The following is a 14,422-nucleotide window of genomic DNA, read 5'->3' on the forward strand; positions in this document are numbered from 1 at the left end:
ATAAATTTTTATTTATTAATAAATGACTTGTATTATTTAGTATAATAAGATCTGATAAATATATTTAAATATATAAAACGACTATATATAAGTTATATAATAAACATGTATAGATTTTGGAAGTCATTTTGGGTCAAGTTGACTTTTGTTGACTTTTGCATGTCGGTCTCGAGCATTAAGATTGTGATACACTACGACCTGACCTAAATTGTTAGACAGATATTGACCAACATATAAATATATATATACTTAATATAGGTTCATGAATCCGAGACAAACCCTGCACTTGTTCAGTGCCGTCATATACATAATTGCTACGAAATACAGTATTGTGAGTTTCATTTGCTCCCTTTTTAATTGCTTTTGCATTATATATTTTTGGGCTAAGAATACATGCGCTGTTTTATAAATGTTTTACGAAATAGGCGCAAGTACTAAAACTAATTCTACGTGGGTTTAAACTAGAAATATACCCTTAGCTTAGTAACATTAAACTACTTGTCTATGTATGGTAGGCGCGAATCCTAAAGATAGATCTATTGGGCCTGACAAACCCCATCCTGACTATGGGATGCTTTAGTACTTCGAGGTTATTTTAAACACACCTGATCTGGTGTACCTCAGAGGGTAAAACATGAACATTAAGGCTTGTTACCGGGTGCCTAAAACTTATAGAATACTTTTATACACTTGCGAGTGTACATATATTTATAAACGGAAATCTTGTGGTCTATTAATATATTGAAATGATTGATATGATAAACCTATGAACTCACCAACCTTTTGGTTGACACTTTTAAGCATGTTTATTCTCAGGTATTAAAGAAATCTTCCGCTGTGCATTAGCTCATTTTAAGGATATTACCTGGAGTCATTCATGACATACTTTGAAAGACGTTGCATTCGAGTCGTTGAGTTCATCAAGATTAATATTAAGTCAATTATAGTTGGATGTAATATGAAATGGTATGCATGCCGTCAATTTTTGATGTAAAGAAAGTTTGTCTTTTAAAAACGAATGCAATGTTTGTAAAACGTATCATATAGAGGCCAAATACCTCGCGATGTAATCAACTATTGTGAATCGTTTATAATGTATATGAACGGATCCTTTCACCATGATTGTATGATATTGTGTAAAAACTGCATTCAAGATCTTAGTTCGATGTAACATATTTTTATTGTAAACCATTAAGTAATGGTCGTGTGTAAACGCTATATTTTAGATTATCATTTCTTGATAATCTACGTAATGCTTTTTAAACCTTTATCGATAAAAATAAAGGTTATGGTTTTTTTAAAAATGAATGCAGTCATTGAAAAACGTCTCATATAGAGGTCAAAACCTCGCGATGAAATCAATTAATATGGAACATTTATAGTCAATATGAACGGGACATTTCACCCTGCTAGTGGCTTTTTTTTTTAAATCCTATCCTTTTGAGGTATAACTTCTTTTAGTATTATTATTATTATTAGTATTATTTTTATGATTGTTATTGCTAGTGTTAATTATTATTGTTAAAATTGTTATTATTACAAATATTATTATCATTACTTAATATTATTGTTATTATTACTAATATTAATATATGTAGTATTACTATTATAATTATGATCATTATTATTATTATTAACATTATTATGAACATAATACAATATAACATTATAAATATTATTATAAGTATCATAATTGTTATTATTATTATTATCAAAATTAAAAGTATTAGTATCATTTTAGACTTACTATTATTATTATGAATAAAAGTATTATTATTAGGATTACCACTAATAATAAGATTGTTATAATTATTATTATTATTAAATATTATGTAATAATATCAAAATTATTAATTTCATTACCATTATTATTAAATTATCAATCTTATTAAAACTACTGATGTTATCTTTATATTTAATATTAGTACTATCATTATATTACTTCTAATATTATCTTAGTATTATTAAAATTCTGTTTTAACAAACAAATGATATACATACATACATATATATATATATATATATATATATATATATATATATATATATATATATATATATATATATATATATATATATATAAATTTAATATATAAAACATAACAAACTTAATATCTTATTTAGTTAAAATATATAAAATGAATACACAAAACATATAAGTTATTAACATAAAAACGATAACTAAGAAATTTATATATATATATATTTATTCGATTACAATTATATATATTAATGAATACACAAATGATATAGGTTCGTGAATCCGAGGCCAACCCTACATTATTCAGATTTGTCATATGTATTTTTACTACAAAATACAGTATCGTGAGTTTCATTACTCCCTTTTTATATATATTTTTGGGACTGAGAATACATGCGCTGATTTTATTAATGTTTTACGAAATAGACACAAGTGATCAAAAACTACATTCTATGGCTGGATTATGAATATTGAATATCACCCCTTTTTAGCTTGGTAACCTAATAATTATGAAACGGGTATGGCCCATAATTGACGTGAATCCTAAAGATAGATCTATGAACCTCGACAAGTCCCATCCGGGGTACAGAAAGTACTTCGAGATTATTATTATTATACAGACGAGAGGTTCTGTTTGGGGATATTCTATGCATTAAAGTTAAGTCGGTTATCATGCGTTCACCATATGAATGAGTTTTAATTCGCGGGTTACGCGTGTTATTATGTACTCGGGTTATGTGTACAATTAAATATATGAAATCTTATGGTCTATTAAAATGATGGAAATGAATTTTGTTGATAAACTAATGAACTCACCAACCTTTTGGTTGACAATTTAAAGCATGTTTATTCTCAGGTATGAAAGAAATCTTCCGCTGTGCATTTGCTCATTTTAAAGATATTACTTGGTGTAGTTACCCATCCTAATCCATCTGGATGAAGTCTTCAACAGTTGGTCCCATTGCGAGGTTCTGACCTATATATGCCATGAACGACTCCATGTAATATGAGCAAATGCACAGCGGAAGATTTCTTTCATACCTGAGAATAAACATGCTTTAAAGTGTCAACCAAAAGGTTGGTGAGTTCATAAGTTTATCATAAAACAATTAAATTCATCATTTTGATAGACCACAAGATTCAAATACAGTACACCTATCTCGTGTACGAAACCATTTTCATAAATCTTAGTAACCGTACACATATCTCGTGTACAAAAATATCATACACATAACCTGTGTATAAAATCATTCTCTCGATACATAACATTCACTTTTCATTCATTGCTTGGCTTGGTAACCGACCTTAACATATAATGCGCATAAATAATATCCCCAAAAACAGAACATCTCGTCTGTATAATATATAAACTTCGAAGTACTAAACACCATGCCCACTAGCTCTTCCATCTAGTGAACATTCTGGGTGGGGGTATTAAACCCGGTAGCTACATTTAGGATTCGCGTAAATTAGGGCCATACCCGATTCTAATTCTTAGGTTACCAAGCAATAATAATCAGGGTAAAATATTTATAACAATTAGTGGCAATTATAACGTCCAACTAATTCAATCATAATCCACATAACTTCTGTCTGCATAATAATTCAATCGAGGAATGTTTTGCTTGTGTCTATCTCGTCAAACATTTATAAAAGTATTTCATGTATTCGCAGTTCAAAATATATTTCAAAAGCATTTAATAAAGCAGTTGTAAAAACAGCGCATGTATTCTCAGTCCCAAAAATGTAAAGAGTAAAAGGGAATCAAATGAACTCACAATACGATATTTTTTAGTAAAAATATGCATACGACGGAACTGGACAATGCAAGGTTGGCCTCGGATTCACGAACCTGTATTAAGTATATATATTAACACACATAATCGTAATCGAACAAGTTTATGTATTATTAGTAATTGTTATTTTAGTAACTTGTATGTTTCATTAATAACTAAATCAATTATAATTATTTGATATACTTTAGATAAATAATTAGTATTTATTACGAAAATATTAATGTTGTTATGTGATATGTATTAAATATATTCTTATATAACTATTTATTTGGTAAAATAATATTAATAATAATAAATAAAAATTTGTATCTTTTTATGATAATAATAATAATACTAAAAATAATTAGATTTAGTAATGATACTGATATTAGTAGTTTTGATAATCATACTAATAATAATGATAACTATAATAGTAATTTTTAATATTAATGATAATGGTTTTAATCCTAATGATACTACTAATAATAACCTAATTAATAATACTAATAATAATACATATAATAATAATATTAATAATAATCTTAATATTAATATTAATGATGATACTAATTACAATAATATCACTTATGATAATAATATAAATGATAATCATATTACTAATAATCATACTTTTATAAATGATAAAAATCATATTTTTAAGAATGATAATATTATTAGCAATAATAATAATAATAATAATAATAATAATAATAATAATAATAATAATAATAATAATAATAATAATAATAATAATAATAATAATAATAATAATAATAATAATAATAATAATAATAATAATAATAATAATAATAATAATCATAATAATAATAGTAATAGTAATAATAATAAAAATAATAAATAGAGTGAAATTACTACCTCAAAGAAGTAGCCCTTAAAAAAAAGCTCAAGCTACACTTCCATTTCTATTTTAATCACAGCTTGAATCATTTTATCCAAATACATCTGTCTGTTTCTTCTTCTTCTTTAAAAAAAAAAATGCCCCAGCCGAGGCTTGAACCAGTGACCTCTCGTTCCACACAAATACACCCATAAACCAGTTGAGCTAACTTGTTTTTCTGATTTAATTTACGATCCAGAATTATATAACCCGTTTTTCTGTTTCTCTTTTCTTCATCACAAGTTAAATCAAAACCTTCCATCATTATTATTTATATCATCTTTTTCATGTTCTATTATCATAATCATCATCACCTATTTATTTTCTATCTACGGTATCATAATGACCATCATAATCCATTCAGTATTATCATCATCCTTCTAATCGCTGTAATCAGGAATAGGATTGAAATGGTAGCAGTCTCGTCCCATTTTACCTTGGCCTAACAAAATATGACAGCTCAACTTTTAATCTAATTAAAGTACTAAATGACCCATGTAATTCGAATCAAACAATAGTCTAGTAACTTGATAAATTGACGGCCCACTTTAATATACCTTTGATTACTTGTCGGATGAAAGAAATTTTGTAGCAAAACTAATTTACGTCCAAGTGGTTTGATTTAAAATAGAAATAGTAGCCTTCGAATATATAATTACAAGTTGCACAAGTGGGGCTTTCACCTTAGTAGTGGTCGGCCAAAACAAGAAAGGAAAAATCACGCACTAGCTGTCCCATTTATCTTCATTATCATTTACCAATTGGTTCCACTTGCACTTTCAATAAAGTATGCAATATTCTATATTAAGTTGACAAAACCACACACAATTTTGTTGCATATTCTTTCTTCTTGTTTTGTAAATTCACGAATTCAAACAAGTGAATACACTCTTTTCTTGTTTTGCGTCTGACTGATCAGAAATACAGCAGGCTGTTGTAGCTGCAGTGACTTGGTGGTTTAGGGTGTCAGAAGGTGACATGGTGATGGTGATCGATGGAGGAGAAAGAAAAAAAGGGAAGGTGATCGTTTGTTGTGGGTTCACGAAGGAAACCAAGAAAATGTGTGTACATATGTATCTATAGAAAGAGTTGATGATGGAGCGATGGTGGTTGATTTGGGTAAACGAGTTTTTGTTGGGTGATTTTATGTCTTGCGAAGAAGAAAGAAAAAGAGAGAAGAAAGACGTGGAGAGAGAGAGTAATAGGTGAGAGAGATGGTGGCGATGATCAAGGTGGGGGTGGCGGATAGCTTATGAGGTGGTAGCCGATGGTTTTGGTTACAGGAACAAGGAATAAGAAATGTTTAGGTGGTGTTTGGGTGGCGTTTGACGGCTGTAAATCGTAGCAGCAATAATAAATAATCGAAGGTGATTAAAGTTGGATTCATGAAAAATATAAATATAGTAGAGAGAGAGAAGAGAGAGATGGTGAAGGAGATGGTTGTGTTGATCGATGGGTAGCCAAAAGACAAACTGTAGCAGTAGTTGGTTGTGGTGTGGTTTACGGTGATGATCTTGGTAGTGAATCAACAAAGAAGGTGGTGAAGGTGGATGTATGTTTTGTTTCGTTAAGTTCTTCATTTACTTGTTTGGAACTAGCAATGGAAGTTAGCATTTGATTTTAATTATTGTAAGGGGAGAATTATAAAGATTGAGTGATGTAGCAATTTTAATTGAACAGTATTGTCTTGGAGTAGGATGGTGGAAGACAAGAATATTCCATTAGAACAAGAAGACATCAGATAAAATTAAACCTGATAAGGATGTTAATGGATTCGTACAATTATCAAATGTTAATATCTAACAAATTTAGATAGGAAACAAAGTTATAAAAAGTTGATGTTAAGTTCCAACGAATTTTGTATATGGTGTTTCTTTTCTTTAATGAAATCTCATTTTATATGTATATACAAGTGATAAGAGATATGGTAGTAAAAATAATAGTATCACCTTTTAATAATGAAGATTCCTCAATTCATTCACGGACGAATTAGTATTTAGTATGTTAAATAATAATATAATAAAAATCTAAAGTTTGATAGATTGTTGTTTGATACATTTAATCCCCGAACAGTAAAGACAAAGGAACACTAGTAAGAGTAGTGGTTTTGAGAAAAGGTGATGTTGATTGAATCATGAAGATAGTTAATGCATGAATGCACATATATATATATATATATATATATATATATATATATATATATATATATATATATATATATATATATATATATATATATATATATATATATATATATATATATATATATAACAGTTGTTCGTGAATCGTTGAAAATGGTCGAAGGTCAATTTAATATATGAAATAGTTCAAAAATTTTTTTGAGACTCAACCTAACGGACTTTGCTTATCGTGCCGAAATCATATAAAGATTAAGTTAAAATTTGGTCGAAAATTTCAGGGTCGTCACACTTGGATTCATTCAAGACATATTTCAATAGACGTTGCATTCGAGTCGTTGAATTCATCAAGATTATTATTAAGTCAATTATAGTTGGATATATTATGAAATGGTATGCATGCCTTCAACTTTCGATGTAAAGAAAGTTTGTCTTTTGAAAATGAATGCAATGTTTGTTAAATGTATCATATAGAGGTCAAATACCTCGCAATGAAATCAACTATTGTGAATCGTTTATAATCGGTATGAACGGGGCATTTCAGTTGGTATCAGAGCGGTGGTCTTAGCGAACCAGATCTTGCATTAGTGTGTCTAACTGATAGTTGTTTAGATGCATTAGTGGGTCTGGACTTCGACCGTGTCTGCATGTCAAAAGTTTTGCTTATCATTTCGTGTTGAAAATTACCTGCTTTTCATTCTTAGGGAATCACTTGCTTATCATTCTTAGTCTAGACACATCTTACTGCATTGATTGCATAAATAGTGTATAGACAAAATTCATATCTTAGCGTATCTGCTAATTCATATCTTAGCGTATCTCTTACTGTAGACTTTGCCTGACAGCTTTCGTAGAATCCTTCGTAAGTTATGTGATTTTAGTATTATATATGCATATGTAAATCATGTATTGCACGGTACTAATCTACATCCTATAATCTAATTCATATCGAAAATCAATTCCCTGATCATACGAAATGGATCCTCCAACTAGTTCCAGTTCCTCGAATTCTGACAGCTATTCCGATATGGATTTCCACACGAGCTCCGGCTATGACGACCAGAAAATTTTCGATCAAATTTAAACTTAATCTTTATATAATTCCGACACGATAAGCAAAGTCTGTAATATTGAGTCTCGAAAATTTTGGAAACTATGTTCATATATTCAAATTACCCTTTGACTATTTTCGACGATTCACGAATAACTATTTGTAAATAGGTATGTATATATTTAAATAAATATATATATGATTTGAAATATAATTTATGATGTAATTGTTAGAAAATAATTATGAAAAAATAATAATTATTATTTAAAACATATCTATATACAAATAAAGTATATTAAAAATAAATATTAAATAATTGTAATACTCATTGATGTTTCGATTGATATTAAGCAAGTTAAATTCAAACTGATATTATTTTAAAATAAACGGTGATCCGAAAATGAGTTCTATAAATTTTAGGCTTATTAAAGATATATTTAGGAACCATTTGTTGAATTTTAAAACTTTTTATATTTTACTTAGGGTTGGGAGTGAATAATTAATGTAATTTTTATTTAGTAGTTAATGACTGAATTTTATACCATAATGACTGAAATAAATAAAGGAAGTTAATTTAAAATTTTGGAAATTTTTTTGAAGACTTTTATCCTCTCCTGGTTAACGACGGAGTACGAACTTCAGTCCGTGAAAGGCGACAGCTAACTTAATAACACGTTTAGAATATAATTATTATTATATATTTTTATATTAATTATTAAATTATTCTAAGATACTATAATTATAATTATATATGGATAAATTGAAGACAGATGGAATCAACCATCACCAACTTTTGTTTCTTGTTTCCCATTATCTCAATTCTACTTCACGAGATTGCAAAGGAGTTACTGTTTTCTTTGTCTACTTCCATCTATCTATATTTTTATATATGCACATACTTATGTAGGTAGTGAGACACACTTACACATACATAAACCAATCCATCTATTGTGACGACCCGGGAATTTCCGACCAAATTTAAACTTAATCTTTATATGTTTCCGACACGATAAGCAAAGTACGTAATGTTGAGTCTAGAAAATTTTGAAACAGTGTTCATATATTCAATTGACCTTCGACTGCTCTCGATGATTCACGAACAACTATTTGTAAATAGATACACTCATATTTAAATATAAATGTAATTATATATATTTTTTATTTGAAATAGAAACTTATATGAGTTAGTTTATTTTTTTAAATAAAATAATACATGACATTACTATAAATCTATCTATATGAAAAGTACATTGATTATATATAATTTAGAATTTATTTAATAAACGCTCGTTGATCATATACATAGCATTGTATATGTATATTTTATTTGCTAAAAGCCTAAAGCATAATTACGCGAACTATAAGGCAAAAATATGAAATATTCGCTGAAAATAAGTACAACAGCTATACTTCCGCACAAACAAAGGACTGCGGTTTAATCCGCTGAGTTTCCGTGGATAGTTAAGTAATTCGCAAACCGCGGATACCTCGAATACTATAAATAAGGAGCATGGCCTCTCATTTATAGGTTGTTGATTCCCTGCTATTTGCCCAAGCCTTTGTGATTTTCACTTGTGACTTTGCCCAAGGAATTTCCACATTGAGTTAAGGTGAATCATGCTAATTATCAATCAAGACCAGGTCGGGGTGGTTGATCACTTGATAGTTAAAGTGAAAGACGATCATCAGGGCCCAAAATAATCATCAAACATTCCATCCTCCATCTTTATTATTGCACTCAATCCTTAATTAAGTAACATCGCTAATTATGGATTGATCAATTGGCGCCATCCGTGGGACACGTTTTACGAATTAAACTGAAAATTTTTTGTTTCGTGCTATCAAACGATTAATTCCTTAGTTTAATTTCAATCGTGTTTTTGTTGTGATGATTTGCAGGCGAATACATTTAAAATTGGCGATAAGTTGTTTGATTGCTTAGAACAATGAATAATGTTAGAAATGATAGCGATGTAGTGGTCGCTGTACGAGTGAATGCCCAAAAGAGGGGAAAAAGCGAAAATCCGCTAAAATGTATCAAAATTGGCAATTTGCGCCAATTAGTTTCCCTAAAATGCAGAGCGATGATTTCTCCGAAATGCCGATAGTAATTTCATGCAAAATCACAGACGCTGGAATTACAATCATGAAAGTTCATATTGATAATGGCAGCAGCATTGATATTGTTTACGAGCAATGTTTCATTCAACTGCCAGAGAGTATTAAAGCAAACCTACAGCCAACTGCAGTTTCGCTAACTGGTTTCGCAGGAGAATATTCATTGCCTATAGGCATTTTGCCTTTAGACATTGAGTTAGTTGATGTAAATGATGACGCTTTCGCGCGAAAAGCGCGTTTAGATTTTTATGTTATGCGAGCCTCATCTCGCTATAACATGCTACTGGGAAGCATCATGCCCATTTGTGCGGCTGTTAACGTAAAAAGCGCAGGACAAGAAATCGCTGATGACGCAGATAATATGGAAATAATTAATCTTGCATATCCTGAACAGAAAATTAAAGTGGGACGCAATGTTAGTGCGGACACTAGAAAACAAATTGTACAATTACTTGTTCAGTACATGGATGTTTTCGCTTGGTGCGAAAATGATATGACCGGTGTTCCACGACATATTGCGGAACACAGGCTCACTATAAATCCAGCCCTAAAACCTATAGTACAAAAGCGAAGGGGTATGGCCCCAGATCGCGTAAAATGGTTGTGCGATGAGGTAACAAAATTGGTGAGGGCTGGAATATTGCGCGAAGTTCAATACCAATCATGGATAGCGAATCCAGTGTTTGTGAAAAAACCTGATGGTTCTTGGAGAATGTGTATTGATTACAAAGATTTGAATAAAGCGTGCCCTAATGATAACTATCCGCTTCCAGAAATTGATTTGAAAGTGGAATCTTTGCATGCTTTTCAATATAAATGTTTTCTGGATGCGGCAAGAGGTTATCATCAGATTCCAATGGCTCAAGAGAACGCAGATAAAGCCGCATTTCACACGGGTAAAGGCATCTTTTGCTATATAATGATGCCTTTTGGTTTAATCAATGCGGGTGCGACATATCAACGTTTGATTGATATCGCGTTTGACAAACAAATCGGGCATAATCTCGAAGCCTATGTAGATGATTTGGTGATAAAAAGCACAATGCAAGAGCAGATTATTGAAGATATGCGCGAAACATTTGATACACTGCGAAATATAAACATGAAGCTTAATCCGATAAAATGCAGTTTTGGCGAAACTGAAGGAAAGTTTTTGGGATATCTTGTTACAGAGCAAGGTATTCAGGCTAATCCAAAAAAGATTGCGGCTATTGAAAACATGACCGCACCAAGAACGGTTAAAGAGGTGCAAAGTTTAACAGGAAAACTGGCCGCGTTAACGCATTTTTTGTCTAAAGCTGCCGAAAGGCAGTTGCCGTTTTTCAAAACTCTAAAAGGTTGTTTGAAGCAAAAATGTTTAGTTTGGTCCAGTGAAGCAGAAACTACATTTCAAGAAATGAAAAAGTTGTTGAAAACCTTGCCTACCCTAATAGCGCCAGTTGATGGCGAAATTCTTTATCTTTATATATCCGTGGAAAATGAAGCTTTTGGTTCAGTTCTAATAGCGGAAAGGAATAAAATACAAAAGCCGGTGTATTTTGTTAGTAAAGCTCTTACAGAAAGTGAAATAAACTATGCGCCTATTAAAAAGTTTGTATATGCTCTTATTTTAACATCACGAAGGTTAAGAAGATATTTTCAAGGGCATCAAGTGCATGTGTTAACTAATCTGCCGATCAAGCAAGTCTTAACAAAGCCAGAAATATCTGGTAGACTCGCATTGTTGGTAGTAGAGTTAGGTATCAAATATCTTACCTTCCGCGTAGCGCGGTAAAAGGACAGGTTATGACAGATTATCTCGCTGAAATGTCTGGAGAGTTGGAGGTGGTCAATGAGAGAACCGCGTTAAAACCGGTACTTGGCGAAACTTAGGATTTATTTACTGATGGTGCTTCATAAGTAGAAGGTGCAGGTACGCATTGCGTACGCATTGCGTTTTAATTTTGATGTGACAAATAATGAGGCAGAATATGAAGCATTGCTTGCTGGTTTAAATATCGCGCGAAAAATGAACATTACTAAGTTGTGCGCATTTACAGATTCACAGTTAGTAGCGAATCAGTTTAATGGCTCTTTTGAAGCACATGATCCTTCTATGCAGAAATACTTGCAGTTATTGAAAGAAATGGCAGCGTGTTTCGAGCATTTTAAACTTGCGCCAGTGCCAAGAAGTCAAAACAAGAAGGCGGATGCTTTGAGTAAATTGGCCGCTTTAACGTTTTCGCACTTTCAAAAACAAGTATGGGTTGAGGAATTACCAAGTAAGTCAGTAGATAGTGACTTAATGGTCGCATCTGTTACAGAAGCACAACCAAATTGGATGGAGCCAATCCTGCAATATATCCGCAATGATATTCTACCAAGTGATAGCCGCGAAGCTCGTTTAGTAAGAGAGCGGGAACCAATGTATATCATCCAAAATGATATCCTATATTGCAAATCGTACTGCGGACCAATGATGCGATGTATTGGCCTAATTAAGGCAGAAATGATTGTAGAAGAAGTGCATAATGGTACTTGTGCACTGCATTCAGGCTACAAAATTATCGCAGCAAAAATTATGCGTATGGGATACTTTTAGCCATCCCTATACCGTGACGTGGCGAAAATTGTTAAACGCTGTAAAAGTTTCCAAAGGCATGCCCCGCAGAATCGAATGCCGCTGCATGATATGATTCCTGTTAATTCGCCATGGCCATTTCACAAATGGGCTATTGATATTGTAGGGTCATTTCCTGCAGGGCCTGGAAATGTTAAGTTCCTGATTGTGGCAATCGATTATTTTACCAAATGGGTTGAAGCTAAGGCGGTTCGCACTATTACTGGTGTGCAAGTGTGAAATTTTGTATGGGAATACATTGTTTGCAGATTTGGCATTCCGTGAGAATTAGTTAGCGATAAAGGCGCACAAATAGCGAAAGATCCTTTCAAAACATGGTGCACTGATTTAAATATAATACATAAGTTTACATCAGTAGCGCACCCACAGGCTAATGGTTTATGCGAAGTAACCAATCGTGATATAGTAAACGGTATTAAAAAGAGATTATGCGAAAAACGAACTGGTTGGGTAGATGAATTACCCAATGTACTGTGGGCACATCGCACAACTTTCAAAAAGAGTACCGGGGAAACACCTTTTAGTTTGGTGTATGGCTCTGAGGCAGTAATCCCCGCAGAAATTCTGGTACCAATGTATATAATTGCTAACTTTGAGGAAGAAGCAAATGATGCTGCGTTGAGCGAAAATCTGAATTTCATCGAGGAGCGGAGGCTAATGCTGCTATCATAGAAGCGAATAATAAACAGCAAATTGCTAAGTATTATAACAAAAGGGTGCGTGCTTTGTCCTTCGCTATAGGCGAATGGGTACTGCGAAATAATGAAGCAAGCAGAGGAGAAAAGCTTGGCAAATTGGGTCCTAATTGGGAAGGCCCATATCAAATTGTGGCAATTAATGCCACAGGTTCATATAAGCTCGTGGATATAGAAGGGAGACCTTTACCTAATGCGTGGCATGTTGTCTTATTAAAGCGATAGTATGCATAACTTTACGAAAACTATCAAGGATATATGTACAAAATGTGAAACTGGATTCAAGGCCTATGCATGATATACTTATTATGTGTTCTTGTTTTTAATTTTTCAAGTCTTGATCACGCTTGTAGGAATTTCAAAAATAGTCACTCATAAAAGTATGCGAAAACTTTATCTGTGAAATGCAAATGATTATGAAATGTTTTGTAATTTGTTTCATAATGTTATAGTATTACGCAGTGGTTGAATAGCAAAGTGATGAAATTGCACACTTTTGCATACAAATTATTGCGAAAGGAAATTTTATATCCTAAGTATTTGATTTTGCCAATACTTAGATGCTTCACAATGCTAATTAATTGCCTAAGGATCGTTTCGACGGACTTAGAAGATTCATAACGTATAAGTATATACGCGTACAGATTGTTTCGCAAAAGTACAAATTTATTATGTGCACAATAATAAAAGTTGGAAATTGCAAAGGACAAGTTTGTGTTATGAATATTGTTAATAACAGCGCTATATAAATAAAGAGTACTCGCAAATAAATATGAAAAAGTGAAATTTCATTGATAACGCCGTAGAGATAGCTACGCGCTAATTTTTACAACATTTTATTCTAGCTTAGATAAATCAAGTTCAAAGATGTCTTTTAATGTAGCATCATCTAGTTGACTTATTGCAGTAACTTTGTCGATTGGGATATCCGCTAAGTTTGCTTGTGCAGTAGCAGCTGCATCACGCGCTTCAGCAAGTGAACAAACGCGATCTCCAATGGCGGGAGGTAGTGGATCTGGTATGGTGCAATGTGGATCAATTTCATCCAGAAACTCTACTCTCTCGCGCAGTCGTAAAGCGGATTCGTAAGTAGAAAACAGAACATTCACGGGACGCGAATTGAGAACCTTTTTAGCAAACTCCTGT

The 14,422-nt window shown here is 31.9% G+C and overlaps 1 protein-coding gene across 1 annotated transcript; it reads left to right on the forward strand.

The window, feature by feature from the left end:
* The first annotated feature begins 9,917 nt into the window (after window positions 1–9,917).
* Window positions 9,918–12,542, forward strand: LOC139870729 (uncharacterized). Its single transcript, XM_071858511.1, has 5 exons — window positions 9,918–10,662; window positions 10,801–10,857; window positions 10,972–11,501; window positions 11,675–11,815; window positions 11,925–12,542. Exons 1-5 carry the CDS (start codon window positions 9,918–9,920, stop codon window positions 12,540–12,542), a joined length of 2,091 nt encoding a protein of 696 aa, XP_071714612.1.
* The last annotated feature ends 1,880 nt before the right edge of the window (window positions 12,543–14,422 follow it).

This window comes from Rutidosis leptorrhynchoides, chromosome 10, assembly GCF_046630445.1.
Source record: "Rutidosis leptorrhynchoides isolate AG116_Rl617_1_P2 chromosome 10, CSIRO_AGI_Rlap_v1, whole genome shotgun sequence".
In the NCBI taxonomy this organism is placed as follows: domain Eukaryota; kingdom Viridiplantae; phylum Streptophyta; class Magnoliopsida; order Asterales; family Asteraceae; genus Rutidosis; species Rutidosis leptorrhynchoides.

Bases quoted from the DNA above. Each gene is read 5' to 3' on its own strand.
- LOC139870729 (XM_071858511.1), top strand. From the start codon at position 9,918: ATGCAGAGCGATGATTTCTCCGAAATGCCGATAGTAATTTCATGCAAA. The intron at 10,663-10,800 runs GTTCTTGGAGAA...ATGCGGCAAGAG, and splicing joins GTTTGTGAAAAAACCTGATG to GTTATCATCAGATTCCAATG. The intron at 11,502-11,674 runs GTTAGTAAAGCT...AATATCTGGTAG, and splicing joins TACAAAAGCCGGTGTATTTT to ACTCGCATTGTTGGTAGTAG.